Raw genomic sequence first — 20,829 nt, forward strand, 5'->3', positions numbered from 1 at the left:
GGTCAGTGAGGTTTCCCTGCTCTCGGCAGCTCCGGAGGCCCGATCGCCGCCGGACCCCGGCACCACACTGCCCAGCGCGCCCCGCTGCGCCCGCACGGACCCCGCTCTGCGACCCCGTGCGCGGCCACACCTGCGGATGTGCGCAGGGCTCCGGCTACGCGGGGGCAACACGCGGTCATGGCAGTGGGCACCGCCGCCGGGGGCACGGGCACGGGCACGGGCACGGGCACGGGCACGGGCACGGGCACGGGCACGGGCACGGGCACGGACCCCAAGCCGAAGCCGCGCCCGCCCCGGAGCCCCCTCAGGGGCTGAGCGAGGGCTTCCCGCTCCTCAGCGCCGGCTCCCGCCTCCCTCCGCGCATGCGCGCTGGTGTCACCGGCGGGCGCGCGCGCACACCTGGCGCGAGGGTCGGCGGCGGGAGCGGCGCGCGCGCCGGGGCCGGGGGGGGGAGGGGAGGGGAGCGGCGGGGCGCATGCGCGCGGCGGGGCGGGGCGGGGGAGGGGGGGTGTGGGCGGGAGGCGGTGAGGGGCGGGGCGCGCGGCGGGCGCCCCTCAGGCTCCGTGCGAGGCGGCGGCGGCGCTGGGAGCGGGACCGGCCCGCCATGGACTGACCGCCCGCGCCACCCCCGCTGCTCAGCGCGGCGGCTGAGGGAGCCCCGCCGCCCGCCCAGCGCCGCCGCCTCGGGGGTGCCGCAGGGGCTCGGCGGAGGAGCGCGCCCCGGCCGGCGGAGCGGGCAGGAGGAGCCCCCCCCCCGGGGGAGGGGCTGGCGCTGGGTGCCCGGCTGCCGGGCGCGGGGAGCGGAGCGATGGCGGCGGGGAGAGCCCGGCGGCTCCTCGGCTCCCTCTGGATCGCCCTCCTCCTCGGGCAGCCGGACCCGGCCGGCGCCGCCGCTCGGAGCGGCTCCCAGAGCCTCCTCACAGGTGAGGGGCTGGGCGAGACCCTGTCAGCGGTGGCGGGGGGGGGGGCCCTGAGGGGGTGCGAGCCGTCGCGGTGGGGGGGCGGTGCCGGTCCGAGCGGGTCCCGGCGGCGCGGGGCTGCGGTCGGACGGTGTGGGCTCGGCTCGGCGCGGTGCGCGCACCAGCAGAGGCCACTGCTGCCTCCGCAAGCGGGCGGTCACCGCTGGCGCGGAGCGGGGGGGAGCGGGAGGCACCTGAACCCGGTTACCGCCGCGTGAACGCTGGAGCGAGTCACCTGCCCTCCGTGCTCTGCGGCCGGGAGCTCACCTGGGACGAGTGCGAGCTCCAACGGGCTCGCTCTGGGCTCGGAAGACCCGGCCGGTGTTACTGGAACCGGTAGGGACCCCTTACCGGAGAGGAGGTGTCGGGCAACCTGTGGAGAGAGCGGAACTTGACTGGAAGCTGCGCCGCAATAGCCCAGAAATGAGCGGTCTGGCAGCGGTTCAGCCGCTGTCGTTCTCACACCTTTTACCATTGTTACCTCTAACGATCCGTTATTGAATCCCGGTTCTTTATAGGCTACGGAAAACGTAATCTCATCCAGGTGAATGAAGCACGGGGTGTGCATGAGGAAGCTTTCTGAACACGCTCTTGTAAAAGGCTGTTAAACCATGGAAGGTTCCCCAGGTTTGCAGTGGTGTTGTCTGCACATTTTGCAAAATACTGACTTTGAAAAGTAACTTGTTATTTTTCCCCTTGTCAGCAACAAACTAGTAGAGAGCTGAGAAGAAAACCTGCTCTTGAATGCTGAATGCTAGGTTTTCTTTTCAGATCCTCCCCTGTAGGCTGCATCCTGATAGTTTAAAAGCAAGCTCGTTGCAAGTGGGATTTGGAAAACGCTGCTCAAATGAGTGGTTTTTATCTTGGTGGAAAAGTGAGACTGGTTAAACTCTGCTATTAAATGGTGTAATTGTCTTGTTCCAAATCACACAGTAATGTCTGTGATAGTCCTCACCTAGGAATACTGCTGATGCAGCCAGGTACGCTGACTCCTGTTGACAGGGGATGTGTTTATTCTGTTACACTGTACAGGCTTTGCAGTTTCCAGGTCTGCAGCAGTTATTCTTTTGTATTTTAGAAAGTATTGTACTTGGACTCAAGGATCTACTGCATGTGTGTAATAGGTAGGTTACTTCTTGATGTGTGAGGTCTTTTTCAGTACTCGCTGCTCTGTGGAGAGCTCTCTGTAGTTATTGGGTTGGTTGCTCTTTGCTACGTTAAAAAATGCTTTATGGTTGAGGAATTCAGATTGATAGGTGAGGTTCTAGCTGTTGAAGTCAAATGTGGGAATTAAGTCAGCAAAGGGGAAGTGATATGCTAAAATATGGGACATAAAACCTTTGTTGAAGGTGACTGTTTATCAGAGCGGGAATTCGGAAGCTTCCTTATGGAGGCCTTGGAAGTTGGAGTTGGTGAGCTCCTACTCTCTCCTCTTTCTGTTTTGTGACACGTCAATGGGTCTTGCCCTGTTTCTTCTCCGGTGAGGACCAGATGCCAGGCTTTCCCTCACCCTGAGGGTGTTGGTACTGGTTGTTTAGAGGGAGAGGCTTTCTTGATTGGTAGTCTTAATGAGGATAAGATCCTTCATGCATAATGATGAACTCCATTTGCATTTGTACTGTTTTCCACCTGAATATTCATGTTTTTTCTTAATTGGAGGATGTTCCACATACTTTCATATTTGGCAGGTGGGAGAGGGACACTCAAGTCCTCCTTTGCTTGTAGGAGAGGAGGGAGTGTGGTACAGATACTTCACATCAAGCATGAAGGTAATCCCCTTTGTGTTTGAGATTCAAGTGTGACAGTGCTGCCTTCTGTCCTGTGTCATGTATGGAGCTTGATCTCTTTAGCATGCTCAGAAGAGGCTTGTTGGGTTGGTGTAAAGGGCTGGAGAGGCAGAGGAACTCCCAGTGTCTAGGTCTATCTGGAGTTGAGCTGCACAACTTGTGTCTCTGCTTGTCCAGACTGCTCTGCTGCTTGCTGTGTCTGGAATGGTAGGGTTTTTAATGCCAAGAAGAAAAAAATGTTAATTTTGGTGTTGGTGAAGGGGACCTAAATGAGCAGAAATGATAGATTTGGAAGCCCATATTCTCTCTATGTAGCTGTGTATGTTTGGGTGACATTTGATTCCATCTGTAAATAACCAGTCATTGCTCTCTGAAGAAGAAAAGAGAGCAGCTGAATTATTTTTGGGGAAAAAAGTGTTTAACTTCATTTATTTTTCCATATAAACATCAGTGTGTTTTCTAGACTGGTTGGTTGCTTTGCAAGTAAGGTAAAATGAGCTACTGATGTTAGAATGGGGACAATATTTCACTTAGCTAAGGGAATAAACCCAAGAAAATCGGTAGTAGAGAAGGACCAAATTAAGCTAAATCCTGCCTCCTGTTAACTGTTCAAAACTCACCACAATTTTGATTTGTACAGTTTTGCATTAGTAAGTATATGATTGAAGTTGGTGTCCCCTTTTAATTTTTGATAGGAAAGCTGTGATAACCTATGCACACCATTAAGATTGCAAGGTAGATTATGCAGAAGTGGGAGTTTTGTTCTGTCTCTCCCTGGTATTTGTGAAGTCCTCAGAATCAACATGTATTTTGGTGTTACAGGATAAACTGGCAGTTTTGGAAGTTCGTGATCAAATGTAGTTAGAAACTGGGCATGAAAGCTGTGTGAGACTCAGAACTGCACAGGTGTGTTTAGCCACATGATTACAGATCATTGGTGCAGTGTGTGCTGTTCTATCATAGAATCCCAGACTGGTTTGGGTTGAAGGGACCTTAAAGCTCATCCATTCCCAACCCCTGCCACGGGCAGGGACACCTTCCACTAGAGCAGCTTGCTCCAAGCCCCTGTGTCCAACCTGGCCTTGAACACTGCCAGGGATGGGGCAGCCACAGCTTCTCTGGGCACCCTGTGCCAGCGCCTCAGCACCCTCACAGGGAAGAGCTTCTGCCTAAGAGCTCATCTCAGTCTCCCCTCTGGCAGGTTCAAGCCATTCCCCCTTTGATGCTGCTTCTGAAGTGTGAGAAGTAAAGAAAATGGGAGCATAGATTGTCTGGGTTCCTTAGAAGCATAAGTCATAATTTGTTTCCATTTTGTGTGCACTTGATTATTTCTAAATATATCACAAGGTAAGTATAGGTTAGAAATATTCAGGTCTCGGTTACATCCCAAGTCACTTAAATGCAGGTCTCCAGTTGATGTCCCTGTTTCCTATAAATCTGGGATATGTCAGCCTCATGTGTGTGATCTGGTAAAAGCAATTTGACCACTTAGAGCTCCTGTGCTGTACAGAGCCCAACACCACTGCTTCTGGCACGTATAAATAGGCAGCAGTGGAAAGGTCTGATGCTGGAGCATGTTTCTTGCAAGGGTGAATAAATACTGTTCTAATAATCCTTGGCTTGGGATGCTTTTTGCTGAGGCTGTGGTGGTGCTTTGCTGCTTATCCCTGGCTGTCAGTGCCAAAGTGGCTTTTGCAGTGCGAGTTGTTTAAGAGAATGATTTGACTTGCTTATGAAGCTGTCCTAATAAACTACCAATTTAAATGTTAATTGCACACAGTTGCAAGGTGTGTGTACACACCAGTGCCTAATACTTACCGCAGTGAAAACCAGTGAACAAATACTCTCATCACTTGGCTTAGTTATCTCCTGCTAAATTATCAGTGTGATTTAAGTAAGGAAATCGCACGCAACAGATTTTTATTGATGTAAATAAGAGTATCTGGTTACTCCTGATGCTAAAATGTCCTCGTGTTTGACAAGACATTAACATTCACCAAAGATTTTCAGAGAAACTGGACAACTCTGTAGGTACTGAACTGAGCTTTGATGCCTCACCAAGAGAAGGGTGATTAAGTGAGCATGGAAATGGAGGGGGAATTTAAGAAGGCCACACAAAGAGCAATGTGAGGTGTTTCTTAGCTTTTCCTCCCAAGTTATAAAATCTTTTACCTTGTGCAGCATCAGCCTGAGTGTGACACAAGGCTTGAAAGCACATTTTTGTACCATCGCTAGTTTGGCATGGAAATAATTTTGTGTATAAAGTGCAGAACAATATGTTTATAGCTACCTCAGCTAAGCATACAGTTTTGATATATGTGGGATGTTTAAAGTTTCACATTGCATTGTCTTTGAGGAGGTATAACTGAATTCATGCTGATAACTAAATAATGCTCAATTCCCATGAGGAATCTGCACTGCTGTCAAGATGTCAGCTGGTGGAAGGGAAGCTTTGCTCCACTTCTGCTTAGCTAGTTTGCAGGATGCCTGCAGTATTAGAATTCAACTGGCTTTAGGGCCAAGATCGCAGGTTCTCATGCGTTCAGCTTCAGTGCTGGTTACAGAATAGGTTTATGTGTTTCCCTAGGCATGTTAAGAACTGGGTGTTCAACCCCTCAAGTCTTAGTGCAGTGCTGGGAACCGGCAGCTGCGGCAGCAGTATGTGTTTGCTTAGCCTAGGTGCTGGGTGGAGGGATGCTGGCCCGGGTATTCAGAGGGTGGCACTTGAGCTGAGCGTGCTGCACTGTGTGCCTCAAACAGTTAAATGTAGTGCTCTAAGGCTGCTGAGCTAAAAAAAAAAGGCAAAACAGCTCTTAATAGAGAAAATGTATCAGCGTTGTGAAACAACAGTCATATTTTACTGATTGGATGCTATTGATCTAGTTCTCCAGTTAAATTGCCAAGATGAAAGGGGTAATCCTGATTAATTCCATATAAATAGATAAACACAATTTGTATGCATGTCGTTGCAGAGTTCTTTAGGAAATCTGAAAGCCAGGCTTTAGATGGTCTATTATGGTCTATTAGGTGCTTTAATTTTAAATGGCTTTTTTACCACTTAGTATTCATCCTGAAGAGAATGTCTTAATTTTACAAAATAAGCAGACTATCAATTAATGAGAAGTTCTTTTTGCATCAATTAAAATAGCTTTATATATATATATAAATATATATATATTTTAAAGCTGCCCTTACCGAAGGGAATGAAGGAACTGAGGAATTAGGAGGGTTCTGCTGCTGAACTTTCCTGGAGTTTGGGTTATTCCCTGGAGTATGCAACAGCCACGAGATGTTTGAGTTGTGTAGAAAGTGATTCAGTATTTAATTTTAATGAAAACTATTCAATGCCCCTTTAACAATCCGATTAAGAAGTAAATTGCTACAGAGCAAAAGGAGTTTATATTTTTACACTGTGACTGGCCAGTATCACTCTGCTCCTGGCTTCTGGATCTTTTGGGGTACCTGAAAGGGATTGGACGTGTTAGTAGGAAGACTGGCACAGCTGAAATCCTTGGGGCACTGTTCTGAAGGGGCTCTCCAGCTTGGGAGCTCGCTGGGCTCCAAATACAGACTTGTGCATTCTTTTATGGTGTTTGCTGATTCTTATTGCCAGTCTTTGGGCTTTCCCAGTTCAGCTTTGGTTCGCTATTGTGATGTGACCAGGGTCGAGCATGGCTTTTTTAGGAAGGAACCTATGGATGCTCTATGATGTTAAGGTTTTATTTTTGCTATTCCTTTTGCAGTCTAGTTTTGATAGAGTTCAGTAAAACCTTGTCTTGAGTTGGTAAGTTGATCAGGAAACAGTGAATTGCAGGATAGCAGTTTTTCCCTTCAAAACACGTCCTTCTGCATACATTAGCAGTGAATGTTCTCTGCTGTTGAGTAGTTGGAGCAGCTGGCTCGGTACTGCTTACCACAGAATCAACTCAAATGCTCTGCTTAAGCTGAATTTCTTCATTTGCAAGTTTTAATCTGTTGACGTTTTTTCCCTGGTGCACTAGATAGGTGTTGGCTCACGTGAATGACTTCTTTTTATAGTATGAATTTTGACAGTTTGGTTACTTTGTATCTCATAGGAGCTCAATAATTTTTGGTATGCCCTCACCATATTGTTTACTCCAGAGGTCTTTTAAAAGTGGAAAAACTGTTCTGTGGTTAAATTGCCCACCACTTTAATGTGCTACTGCGCTTTGTAGTTAAAATAGGTAAGTTTTAATTGTTACCTGTAAATCTTGCTGTGCTTCTGTTAATTGTTTTTTTTAACTATTGCCTTACCCCCCCCCCCCCCCCCCCGACTGCATATACTTGCTGGGCTTTTTCACTTTTCACTTCAGATTTTGCTTAATCTCTCCCTAGTTTTCTAACCACCAATGTACTTTATATACTTTTGGGTTCCAGTGAGGTGGTAATTCTGCTTGCTCCATACGACTCTGTTGAACTTTGCCACCTATTTATGTTTTTTTATCTTTGGCTTAGAAGCAAGGACAGCTTCTGAGTGTTTTTGATTCTAGCTCTGTCCTTATGTATTTGTGGGCTTTTCATATTTTACCTTTGTTTTTATTTGATGTCTTTTTTACATGCCTTGAAGCTGTCACATTTTGTGACACTGGGTCAAAGCATCTGTCAGTAGCCAGCACAGTTGTCTTCCATTAGTATTATTATTACACTTTGATAAATTTATCTTCTTTGATGTGCTTTTAACCCTTTTGACATGTGTCTGATGGTGGTGGTGACCTAGAGGTGAAAAATGCAGTGCTGCTACTATGTGTATGGTACTGTGAAGTTTGAGGTTTCTAACAATATAGGCTTAACTGGTGTTTCTTTCCTATTGAACTATTTAAGTTAGACTTCATGTAGTTTTGAACAGACATTGTGCTTTTCTACAGTTTCCATCTATTTGATGTTCTGCATGCAACACCGTGGTGCTACTGACATCAGTAACAGGCTGCAGCACTCGGAGGCAACTTCCAGCTCTTTTTTCAGCTCAGTTTTCAGCTCAGTTTTCAGTGTAATGGCCCAGCAGCTTGCTTCTGCTTGGGCCGAAGTAGAGTCAAGTCCTTCTCTATAAACCTCACCTTTCTCAGTTTCCCTCTGTACTTCATGAACCTGAACATCTCTTCTTAACACTGCTCCATAGTGAAACCTTATAATGTAACTGTATCGAGATAGGCGAGGGCCACAAATAGAGGTGTTGGCATATCCCTTCTAAAAGTAGAACAGGCTGCCAAAAGTCATTGAAGTCATTAGACCTGTCATGACTTTTAAAGCCTCTTGTGCATGTACTGAGGAGAGAGTATAGCTTGCCTTCTAAATTTTAAGTGGTTACTGTCACACTGGTTAGAAAAAAGAATTACTTGCTTGAAACCGCTGGCTGTTGCAGGGTTGTAGATAGCAGAGAGGAAAGCTGGGAATTAACAGGATGAAATCTTTCTGAAAGGAATTTATAAAGCCAAATGTTCCTGTTTGAAAACAGACAAGGAAGTATGTGTAAGAGAACTGGAAATAATGGAAAACTGCATCCAGAAATGTGCTTTGATGTGATGGGACACCTGAACAGTTTGTCGTATGCTCCTGTGCAGCTGGAATTGGGATTTTTCAGTGCTCTGGTTGCAGAAAATCCAGGTATTTTGTTATCAGTTTGTGAATCTTTTATTAGAAATGTGGTTGGGCAGATAGGAAGCACAGCAGATAGGGAGTCCTAGCCAAATCTTAATCCTGTTTTCATGTGCTTAGTTCCAGCATTTCAAACTGGCAGTGCCATTCAAAGGAGGAGGACCTGCATACTATGCCCTTCCATTTGCTTTCACAAGCATTTGTGGAGGACGTAGGGAATTGGATGGGTTCCCTACTCTGCTGCACCATGTGCCTGCCTGAGAACTTGTGTTAGCAGAAGGGAGAGGGTGATGTGAGCATGTGGGGAAGGAGGCTGCTTTTTCTGGTGGGGATAGAGATTGCCTCAGTGTTTGAACACGAAAAGTACTGTGAATGAAATAAGCCTTGTGTCTTATGACACCATATTTATCTTTAATGTTATATCTTACAGCATACTCATTTCAGATCTATAGACTAAAATTTAGTCAGAAAGCATTCATTATTATTTTGAAAACAATTTGCTACTAAAGTGCTTTGTAAAAAATCATTTTTAGATTGGTAATGAATTCTCAGTTTAGTCTTAATGACTTCTGGTTTGCTGCCTTCCCCCCCCCCCGAAATCTCATTTGTTTGGTTCCAAAGTGGGAATAAAGCTGCAAGTTTCATCTTGCACTTCTTTTCCACAAGGGTAAGTATTTTAAAACTACCAGACAGGTTTATTCAGCGTGAATCAGTGTTGTTCACCTCACAATTTGTCATCTTTGAGTACAGACAAGTGGTACTCCTCATAGGTGATGTAAATATTGTAGGCCTAGCCTAAAATAAGGAGTCGGAATCGGCAAGGTAATGCCACAACATCTGAACAGAGGTTTGCATATTTAAAATTTGAGGCTTTTTGGGAGGGAGAAGACAGTTTCTGAACACGGAAGGACAAGAACCCAGTCATCAAATGCATCCAAAGCAGGATCTGATATGTTCTTCCTTCTAGGTAGTGCTAGTTAAAAGCTGTTTCTGGTTCAGCTCAATTGGAGGATCTTGTGCTCATGGTGACAGCCATTTCTGCCCCAAATCTGAAGTGTTGTTTTTCTAAATAACATAGTGTTTTCCAATGGTTTTATTTATTGTTACCAGCTTTTTATTTTACTGCAGAAATCAGTCTAAAGGAAAAAAGCCAGTGTTATGGTTGCTGAAAGTGTCTGTCCTTGATCTGGTCTACACATGCATTTTGATCTGTCCCCTTTTGTTCTCCATGGAACCTGCTGTGGAGGCACCACTGGTCATGACTCCATAGCAGAGGCTGAGCTGATGCTCTGGAGCTTCATCTTTGCATTCACATTTGTCAGGCATAGGCATTATTACCTTAGCGTAATATTTTCAAGGATGTCCTTTGCTTTTTTATTAAAACAAAAATGACCTGAAAGAAACAGGTTTTTGCCTTTATTTCTGTCTTGTGATACCTTAAAGAAATGTTTTTCCCAAATTTAAGCCTGTGAGCGAATCATTCCTGTTTATGCAGAAGGCCTTAAAAGACTCTCAACTTATTGTTTCTGTTATGATTACAGATTAACACGTGGAGCATATTGTTTGCTTAAATCTAGTTTAGCCGCTGTAATGTGAGTAACTGTGTCATTCTTCCCCTGCACGCTGAGGGCTGTTGGTTAAGGTGAGTGGAGGAGGGGGTGTGATGGGCTGAGGGTGTTCATTTCGATAAAAAACAAAACCAAAATCAGAATTGGCCTTTGTAGGTTCTGCCTCGCACCTACTGGCGGTATCAAGTGCCCTGTTGAATTATGACCAAATGCAAAGGTGGACTCACTGCATGATTCCCTTGGGATACAAAGGAGCTGGATTTAATTTGTGATCTGAACCTCAAATCACAACACATTTGGTGAACTACCTGTGTCACTAGCATCTAGTTTCTTGTATCTTGTGCTGTCTTGTTGCATGTCAGTTGTATTAAGAAGGGGAAGTGGATGGTAGGTTGAGTTGATGGTTTGTTTCAGTAGCCCAAAGATGGGCAATTCGTGTGTCTTTTAAAAGCTGTGTGACTCTTCTCACAGAACAAAATCAAGAAATGGCTGTAATATGAAATGCACTCGGGGATTTCAGACAGGTTTAATGCTGTCTGGTAGTGTCAGAAAAGGTGGTAGACTTTGGTTTCAACTGGGGAAAGGTTTATGCATGCATCGTAATTCCTTTTTCACAGCTGAATGGTTATTGTCCAGCATTACCTGTTACCACAGATGTGTGGAAGACTGAAGGGTAGAGATCATGTTGTTGCTCGGAACACCTGAGAGGCAATGCCAGGATGTGGCAATAGTCTGCATCCTAGTGCCCAGGAAAGTGTCCTTAGTGGTGTTGCTGTGTCAGTTGTTCTTGTAACATTCTTGTTAGTCATTTCAGAAACAGGACTTAATCCTCATTCAGGGCTTCCAGAGGTGCTGTGCGGGTGGGAAATGATTACCTATTCTCTGCAAATAAGCAAAACTATTCCTGTTGTTAGTGCTGTGCTGGGTTTGTGGTTGTGGAAGCTGTCATTGGTTTTCTAGGTGATGTTTGGGAATTCTGGTAACACAAGCACCTTTTGCTTCATTCTAAAAGGTGATGGAGGGGGTTTAGATGTTGACCAAGTGATAATCTGGGTATCACTGTAAAAGGAGATCCACATTTAATTTGTTCTTCTACCTTTTATGATAACTGTTACATTTACACAGTCTCTTATAGCAGTTTGAATCGGAAGCACCCATGCTTGCTCTATAATTGCTTATATACTCTTCCAAGGCTGTAACACAGCTCTCAGTGGTGTCTGTGTAGAAGTAATTTCATTTTGAGGTGGCATTATCTAAACGTTTTTAGGACACACAATGTGTTCACGAGTCTTTCAGTTCACATGTAGGGGGAAAGACTGACAGAAGAAGGTAATTCTGTCCTCTGCAGGTGCATTGCTGCTCACGACAAACGAGGTGAAATGAAAGCAGGAGCTTGGATCAGGCCAGTTGGGCAAAAATCAACTTTAAAAAAACCAAACCCTCTAATTTGGTAATTGTAACTGGTCCGTGTTTCAGTATACCAGTGAGCACATGCATGACTTGAAACCTGATTAACATGGTGGCAAGACTCGGCAAAAATAGCTCATAAATGCAATCTCTGAGTATTCCTTTCCTTAGCAGGCTTTGGATGCAGGAAAAAAGCAACTGGACAACGTTGCATTTACAAGCGATTTGGTGTACCAGAAAGCTGAAGTTCGTAACTTCCCCCAAGGCATGAGGTGCGCGGTGTTGCTGGTACACGTTGATGCGGAGCTGCTTTACTGAACTCTGCTGGGGGAGGTGGCTGCTGTTTCTCTAGGTTAGCTCCTCCCAGCCCTCGGCTTTGTGTAAACTCTGTAGTGCGCTTTCCCAGCTCCTGCCTCCACGCTCACTGCTAGCTGGGTTTCACAGCTTCTTGATAAGATTAGAAAAGTATTTCTGTGATAAGTAGCTTTGTCATCTCTATGTCTAACTTTTTTTGCCTCTGTAAAGCCAGCACTGACCCTGATTTAATTACTGTGTTACATGGTTTTGCACCTTCAAACTTTGCTTCCCTGGAAACAGTAAAAGTGTTTATTGTGGGAGTCTGTTTAGAACTGTTTGTGACATCCGGCATCATTCGTTATCCAACTGTGCTTGACTGAAAATGAAATCAGAGCTACCCTGGAGAGTCTAACCTGCTCTCTCTCGTTCATAGAACAGTCATTTTAAATTGAGCTTGTGAAATTTTGAGGAACCCTCCTGCTAATCTGGAGGTATTTTTGAGCATGGCTGTAATATCCCGTAAGATCTTTGGAAGTTGCTTCATGATGTTTGGTGTACAAGAATAAAGATCGTCACACTGCATTTCCAGGATGTGGACATAACCTGGTTTGTGTCATCCACAAGACTCAACAACTAGGAAAATGTATGCGAGTCTTGTAGTTAACAATCCCTGTTAGATGATGGTAGGACAAGAATTTGACAGATCTTCTAGTATCTCCCTCTTTTCTGTGCAAATTGGAGTGGGAATGAGTAACACATCATGCTGAGCTTTGGATTTTATGTGGGTGAGGTGTTTATTCCTCCTTCACTGGATTTGCAAACTGAGCTCTTTATCTACATTCTCAAAAGCTTACAATTTGTGCATCCTTAATGCTAATGCAGCATACAGAAGTGTGCCTCCTTTGTAGTCGTGGGATTTCGCTTGTTGAAGTCCCAGAGATACGGTTTGGTTTTGGAGGAGGTGGTCGTATTTGCTTTATGGCTCGCTGCAAAGCCATGGGGCTCTGTGAGGGGATTGGAGCTGCCAGGTGAATGGGCTCCTGAGGCCTGGGGAGAGCACTGCAGAGGACAGCATTGGCACTCCTCCTAGCTGCCAACAATTAGCTTTTCAAGTAAGCTTTGAAAGGGTTTTGAAATATGTGAACAGGAGTATAATTACGAAGCTCTTCCTACCATAATGTGGCCTGCAAGCCAAACTGTGACGGAGTAATTTTATTTAGATACATTGACTTGGCTAAGGAGCTGACTGTAAAATTCAAACCTGAACGCTGGAGAGAGGGCCTCCTTCCTCGGGATTGTTTTCTTTCAATTAGCATGGTGCTCGGAGCCTCTCTCAAGTGTTCCTCTTGTTCCTCGTCGGAAAAATGTTGTTCTTTCTTAAGGCTTTTCTTTAAACCACTTTAACCCTTGACCACTCCGGTATGAGGCTGAATAGAAGAACAATGGAGTCGCCGGCTGTGCCTGCAGCAAGATTCGGAATAGGAAGGGAAGTCTTGCTTTCTGAATTTTGCTTGTTCGGTCTCTCTTTCTTTTCGTAGTCCATATTAGTGCAAGAGCAGAGTCTGCCTTGCTTAAGGAGCACAAACAAACTTTGGTTGCATCCTGTGGGAATGTGAGGCCTTTTAATGCTGCAAAAGTAGCACAGAATTTTTAGAGGCCTTAATTTCTCCGAAGCTCACAAAAGAGAAAAAGCCATTAATGGCTGTAGTTTAGAGTCACCACCAGTATTGTGAACCCCAAAAGGTGTCCGTGCGTCTTCTGAGGCCTTGGATGTGTCCGTGCGCCTTCCGAGGCTTTGGATGTTGGAGAGCCAGCCGTTCTGTCCGAGGCTTGCTGTAATCCTGTTGCTGATATTTTCATTGCTTGACAGAGCAGAGGAATGTCTGAGGCCGCAGCAGGGGGCTGGAAAAGCCGTTAGCCAGCAGCAGCAGGAGCAAGAATTGAGCTGTGATTGGGGAGAGGCTGCTGCGCTGCCCTGCATCGGGAAAGAAGTGGCTAGAGCCCAGCAGGTTTTTCTTTCCCGGGGTGAGGAGTAACTTACACAAAGCACAGCACCCTTGACTTGTGGAGATGAAGGCCGAGTTTACACGGCTTTATTTGCTTGAGAAATTAAATGCCTTTCTGTACCTGTGCACACTGCGGACCAGGATGACATCTAACCGCTACCTGAAGCGACTCCTGCCCCGCCGTGCCTCCGATGCCAGCTTTGGTTCATGGTTGTAACAAAATGATAACCATTTTTAACAGTGATAAATTCTGGAAAGACCGAGAGCTTAAACTGCTCCTGCCAACGTGATGGCTGTCAAAGACAAAGCTTTTCATAATGTGTTGTGGCAGCTTTTCTAGGGGGTTATTGTTCTTTATTCACACTTGCACTGGGAACATTTTCATGGTGGAAAGCTGCCTTGTAGATTTATATAGGGATCCAGCTCCCGAGTTTACTTCTTGGCAAGAAATGATACATATCCTGTGTATATATATATTACTAAGTGAATTTCATTAACCTAAAGACAAATGCAGAAAAGCCTCTAGGAAGTAAATAGCCTCAAATTGTATTTCTGTCAACACAATTGATTTCACACATGACTGGAACCTACAGATTTACTGTTCTGATGTCTGAGGTTAAACAGTTAAAACATTATTCTGGAACATTACAAAATACAGGGCTATGGGCAAGTTAGGTGGAAATGTAGCTGTGCATTCTTGATGGTGTTTATCCACACATTAGTCAATGTTGTAGCCCTTTGCTTGAAAAATGTTACGAATCTCATTGATAGATGTTAATGATGCCGATGTTAAGTCAATTCATTCTATGAAAGCTACTTTCTGAGCAGCTTTCTGCGGAGCTAATCAATATACAGAATTTTTTTTTGTGCCAAAAATTGATTTTAATACTTCTTATCTGTCTCTGGCTTTCCTGGGTTCTTGGGACATTGTAAGAAACGGGTAGAGAAGTGTCTTCTATGTGCATATTAGTTCTGTGGTGTGGTATGGATCTGACAAAGGAATTAAACTTATTAAATGTATATAGTCATTGCAGGGGTTTTTCATGTGGGTTAAATAATAGTTCTTAACATATTAAACTGGAGCTGTTTGTGGGAATGCAGCCCAGCTAGCTGCTTGTGTCTTGAAACCTCCAGAGGAAGCATTGTAACTATGTTCACTAATTCAGACTACAACCTGTGAATTGGGCACAACAGCTTCTGTCAGACAGATGTCACAAAAATAGGCAAGTGTTCGTTTTGGAGAATGGACTTGGAGTGTCCATCCAAAAATCAACGTGGCATGGGAACTTCAGGATGCATTTTTAATCTGCACTGGTCTGAGATTGAGGGTGCCATGCATACAGATTTAAATGTGGATATAAAGCACGATGGTAGCACAAAGATCTACTTAAAAATAGTTTACACAGTGGCCTTGTGTCTGGCTGTGGAGCAGTACAGGCAAGCTCACCCTGTGGGGCCTCAGCAAGTATGAAACCCTTATGCTGTCAGAGGCAGTCTTCCAAAGGAAATCAAGGTTTCCTGGGAGGGCATGTGTGTATGGGGCCCAGGGTGCTGGGAGGCTGCTGGCTCTTGCTGGCCTGAGCTTAGAGGGCAGAACAGCACAGTTTAAGTTGTTAAAATGTGATTGCTGTTCTGATAAAGGGTGGGAGAAAAGGTGCTGATCGGATTCCTCAGTTGCACCGTTCCATAAGGCTGGGAATGGAGGAGGTGTGTGTTGGGAGCAGCACTAGGTCTTGCTGTTTAAGCCACGCTGCTTGCTTCCTTTCCAAAATATGGAAGTTATTTGGGGCAGTATTGAGTTCTTCAAACATTGTGTAAAGGTGTAGTTGTTGAATGTTGTCTGCAAGAGTCTGACACAAGTAGTGCCAGTGGAAGCAGGGGCTGCCATCAGGGCTCCAGTACAACCTCATTCAGCTGTGGCCAGGACTTGATGGTGGGGCTGGTGATGCTTGGTCACACTGGCAAATTGATCCTTGTGTGCCCTTGTTTTCTTCAGCAGGCTTTTGCTGCCTTTCATAGTGTGCTTTTCCTGTCGATCTTTACATGCTTTGGTGATGAATTTAAAGGCATTCTGGAGACATGGAACTGCATTGGCAATTGGTTGGGTGCTGTGCTCCCCTGCGTGCGCCCTGTCCCTGGGAGCTGTTGTTAGTGGCAGGAGGCACTTTGCATGCGTGCTGTTTATTTTGAAGAGAACTAGAAATTAAACTAAAATGTGTCAGTCTTCTCATAACAGCTGTCATGGAAATAAATCTCCTTGGCTTGTTCCTTTGACAAGTGGGTTTTATTGTAATGTGGTGTTTCGCTGTTGTTTTGTGCAGATTATACCATTCTTATGCATATAGTCTGGTCACATAATAGTTTATTCATGACTAAAAATTGTCACTTTCCAGAGCCTTTCTGAATGGCTTGCAATCACTATGAACTCTTGCACTGTCTTTTCTTGTTCCTCAGAATATGAACATTATCACTTGAGAAACAAGCACAATTTGTGTGCAAAGCATGCGCAATCTTTCAGCCTTTCAGCCTCCACTTTTACTTTATATGGCAATCAAAATAGGAAACTCCAGAACCTGAGTGTTCCCGCGTGACCGTAGGGTGTAAGGTGACCTCCTTGGCTCGGGGCCCAGGCCAGGAATGTATCGTTCCTTTGACTTAGACTTTGAAACAGGTATTATTTTACAGTTTAATTGGCTGCATACATCTCCAGAAGGATATAAACCAGTGGGTTTTTCCACTATGGAGACATAAAGGCTTGTTCCGCAGAAGAGAAGGCAGAAACAAGCTGGTACAAGGAGCCCTGTATGAACTGAGCTATACTGTGTGCTTTGGGGTGGGGGGGGGGAAGTCAGGGGCTTAGGTTTTTTTCTTGGCCTTGTGGGTTTTGGCAGTGTCAGACAAACCAGTCAGTGTTCTCCTAGGAAAACTAAGGAATCTTTTAGATCTTGAAACCATATTTAAAGACCCCCTCCCCCGGTCTTTGTGTGTTGCTGCAGATACTGCTCAGTGTTCTGTTTGATGGAGGTTCCCCCTTAGCGTGGTCACTGATGTGTTTTGTGTGTTCTGGTGACGGTTTGAGAGCTGGGGCAGCAACCAGCTGCTTTGAAAGCAAAGGCCACTGACAATTAGAGAAAACTCTGAGGGGCAAACCCTGCGTTTGGAGGGATTTTCATTTCTCTGTTTTTAATAACTGAAAGTGATCTAATTAGCGTCCATGGCTGGGTCCAGCAGCCTGTTGCTGACCTATATTCAGACCCCTTTCATCAGCTCCTGTGTGGTTCAGATCTTCGCAGTAGTTGTTTAGCAGTAAGGAGCCAGACGTTGCAAGGAAGGCAGATAAGCCTTTTAGTCCTTTGAATCTTGTTTTGCTAGTTGTTTGTTCGTTCCTTACTTCAATATTAGTGGCTTATCTTCAATTTTGATCTTACTTTACTGTTTTGTCCTTCCTTCTTTGTAATCTGTGGCTTTTAACATTTGAAAGGTCCTAAATATTTGATCAAAATAAGACCTAATTCTCCTTCTGAAGAGAGTAAATCACTTGAAAAGCAGCAGAAAGAGAAACCATATGCAGGCAAAATGTAGTTTGAGGGGAAAGATAGAGCGTGCAAGCATACACAGTCAATTACTGAAACTTGGCTCTAATGTTCCCTCTGCTCCCCACTTAGCCATTTCCAGGCTTAGAGTGCAACTTGTGTAGTTTCTATTAATCTATCCTATGTTAAGAGCTCTGGGCACAGAACTTCTGCATGTGCATTCTCTTTAAAATCTCATTTTTCTCTCGTTGCCTCTGTCCCACTTTCTCAGTTGCTTGTTCGGGTGCACTCGGTGTGTTGTGTTCAGTTAGCCAGCTGCAGCAAGACTCAGTTCTTAATTGTTCTGAGTGGAGAAAGGGATATAAGTTAGTATCTCTCCTCCTTCATAATTGCAAGTGGGATGTAGTAATGATGTGTGTCCTTCCTAGTGCTGTTTTAGCTGCCCACATTTTCTACACATTCTTTTGTGAAAAGCTGATGGTGAAGCTGCCACATTTGTAGGATTCAGAAGTGGGACTAAAGGATAATCTTGTTACCCCGAACTAGTGAAGGTTGTTAAAGAGCTTTGAGCATGCCAAGTGCTGCAGAAGTGATGAGCAGTCTTCATCCTGAGGCAGAGTTAATCGAACTGATGAACACGCAAAGGAGACGGCGGGTATGGGTGAGGTCTGTGGCAAAATGTTTTAGTTATTTGCTGAAATACTTCCAGTGAGGATGTTTTTCCCTTGTGGATTTGGTTACTAATAACAGGAAAGGAAAATAAATTATTAGAAATTATCAGTGTGCTCCCTTTTTACAAAATCTGACATCTCATTTCCAAGCCGTTCCTGAGCCATGAACTCCTGTGCATTTTATTTAATCCTATTTACATATTTTCTGGCAAGGTGGCTAAAATATGCTTTAAACACAGGGTAGCATTTAAAGCTGATTTTTTCTTTTCCTTTAAAAAGCTAGATATTTAAAGTTTTGCCTGCTTTCAAACCAACAGTTGTATTAAAGCACAGCTAAACACTCTGGCAGTACAAGCCTGACATTTAAAAGACTCATGTAAGTAGGAGTGGGATGTCACTAGATAAGCACTGGAAGTAGAGTTTAAGTGACCAGCTGGATCCTGGCAGATGTCAGGCATTACGCTAGTGCAAGAAACGGACACTTCAATGCAAGTTCTGTAGATATTGAACTAGATGCAACCTTCCAATGTTAAGAAGGAACAGAAAAATCAGGGCCGCTGTTTCTTCTGCTCCAGTCTGTACGTGAAGAAGCGCGTATGAGAGGCTGAGATCAGAGAACCTTGTGATCAAAGCTGTTCTGCTCACCAACTATAGACACTTTTGTTCAGCAGATCTTCAAAGTGCAGCACAGGGGAAACTTCCACGTCAAGAGCATTTAATGTATAGGGTTTAAAAAAAAACAAACCCAAAGAAGTTTCCCATGTGTTTGCAGCATTCAGGTGACTTCTCTAGAAAAGCAGCTTGACACTGATGCTGAGTAGTTTTATGTAATAAATCTTTCTAATGTAACAATGTGTAACAAATTAATACAGATGGATTCTGAGCAGTATGATTGATGATACACATCAAATATTTTTCTTGCTCCAGACATAAAAGTTTGGTGTTATGATTACATGGTGTCATCTTGAAAATTATCAGCCTGGCTTTGGGGGGGCGGGGGGGCAAGGTTTGTATGGATAAAATGCTTTTAAAACAAGTGGGGATGGCGTGGCACAGTGAAACTGTTCTCTTGTTCTTCAGAGTAACGGGACAAATAGATTGTGTCCTTTCTCTTTTTTTCCTTCCTTTGGTCTGACTGAGCACTCAGAGGCCACCACCTGACGAAATCCTCCCTTGGAAGTTGTGCTGACCTGTTCTTTATTTCGAGTACAGCACTTCTGTGGAAAGCAAGGCTGGTGGAATCTTAGCAAGTAACTATAGGCTACACAGTAAGATCAGTTGCAGGCAAAGTTTTGTTGTGTGAAATGGAACAAAAGGGATGTGTTGCATGCAGGTATGTCACTGTTTTGGGAGGAATTATTTATTACCTTAAAGATGAGGGGAAAACAGGGATCTGGAGAATTAAGAAGCATTAAGTTAAATGTATAGTGAAAGAAATCTCCCCCCCCCCCCCATTTGTGGTGATTTACTGTGTATTACTTCTTTCAGGTTTGTCTCCCAGTTTGCTTTTCTGTGTGTGATTGGAGACCGTGGTGCTTGCAGATGAACTATAAAAAGCCTGAGACATTGGGCATTCCCTAATCAGTTTATTCTTATTCTCCTTCCTTCTAGCAATGGGTTTGGTCAAAAGAAAAACCTATTGTTAGTGAGCCAGAACCAGGTCTGCGCCTGAATTATAGGAATGTGCTTTTAATATTCTTGGACAGTCTACCTCTCAGCAAGGATTGTTGGTGTTGGAGCTGCAAAGACTGGATAAACTTCCTGAGAGGAAGCAATTGTAAAATATCCAGGAAGTTATTAGGAATTGCAGACTTCTGCTCCTGTCTCCTAACTGTGTGAAGTGCTCAGGCGTCAGAAGCACCAACCTGCATGCCACAGAGCTTGGGAAAAATGCCCTTTCCTTCAGTAATAGGAAATATTTATAGGCTGATGTCAGAAATGGGATATCCAGTGCTGTTAGAGCTCGGGCTGTTAAAATGTTTCGCCCACCCCGAGAAGAATGGTTCATGGCACGTCTTTGCAATGGGCCGTGCTGATAGAATCGAATCCAGTTTTCATTGTTTTCCTGTTGATCCGGTTTGATTTGTGAAAGCCACCTCATCAACTTCCCTGTACTTCTGTTTGGGGAAAACCAGGTTGAACAGAAAGAAAATAAAGGAAGTGTAACAAGAGAGGCAGGCGTGAGAAGGAGCCATAGAAGAAGATGAATTCCTGTATGTATGTTACTGTCTAGCTGGCTAGGGGCCCCCCTGGTTTTCCCTAGTTGAACCAAACCTCGTCTGAGAACAGCCCTACAGTTGCTGCCTGTGTAGCGTTCTCTCTAGTAACACTTATGTCACAGAGTGACATAATGTGGGGTTTGCTTGTTATTTCCCCCCCTTCCCTGGCTCTCCCCTGCCAGCCAGGCCTGGTGGGTGTGATGCAGGATGGGAGGCACTGTGCTGCTGCACTGCTGGTGTGGTGGGCGTTATCCTCACTACATCAGATTGAATTTAAAAGCAAGGAGTATCTTTTATGTGACTAAATAGCATTTATGGTTTTTCTCTTTGTTTGTGGAGAACAGAACTCTGTGAGGATAAAGACATTTTTAGATGATTAAAGCTTGTTCTTTGGCTGCTGGAGTAGCTGTGATTTCTTTGTTGTTTGTCCACGTAAAGGAGAGCTGTCACCAAGCAGGTATGGACTCTCAGGTGGAATAACGATTGGTGAGCTGACTGCGAGTGTTACAGAAACCAGCCTCTCCTCCTTGCTTATCGTGATGTAGGCGACGAGTAGCTTTTTCTAGTATTTGAACAAGGTGGATTTGAAACTTGAGCACGTTTGAGTTCAGATTTTTCCGAAATCTGATCGCACATAGAAATGTCTCTTGAATTTGAGAATGTCCTTGAGGAGAATGGAGAAAATTTGAACTATTTCTCTAGTTTTCAGGATGCGAAGGAAAAACTTTTACATTTTGTGGCAGCACTTCTGCTGTGCAGCACAGATGCT

The 20,829-nt window shown here is 44.8% G+C and overlaps 1 protein-coding gene across 9 annotated transcripts in view; it reads left to right on the forward strand.

The window, feature by feature from the left end:
- The first annotated feature begins 682 nt into the window (after positions 1 to 682).
- NEO1 (neogenin 1) overlaps positions 683 to 20,829 on the forward strand; it is a 186,753-nt gene continuing 166,606 nt past the window's right edge. For all 9 annotated transcript variants that reach the window (XM_057421010.1, XM_057421075.1, XM_057421018.1 and 6 more), the window contains exon 1: positions 683 to 923. In XM_057421010.1, coding sequence (XP_057276993.1) covers positions 809 to 923 — 115 coding nt within the window. In that variant the 5' untranslated portion in view covers positions 683 to 808. The remainder of the gene's footprint in view (positions 924 to 20,829) is intronic.

The sequence above is a fragment of the Pezoporus wallicus genome, unplaced genomic scaffold (genome assembly GCF_028554395.1).
Source record: "Pezoporus wallicus isolate ANWC-B61680 ecotype Strahan unplaced genomic scaffold, APGP_CSIRO_Pwel_v1 contig_7731, whole genome shotgun sequence".
NCBI lineage: Eukaryota > Metazoa > Chordata > Aves > Psittaciformes > Psittacidae > Pezoporus > Pezoporus wallicus.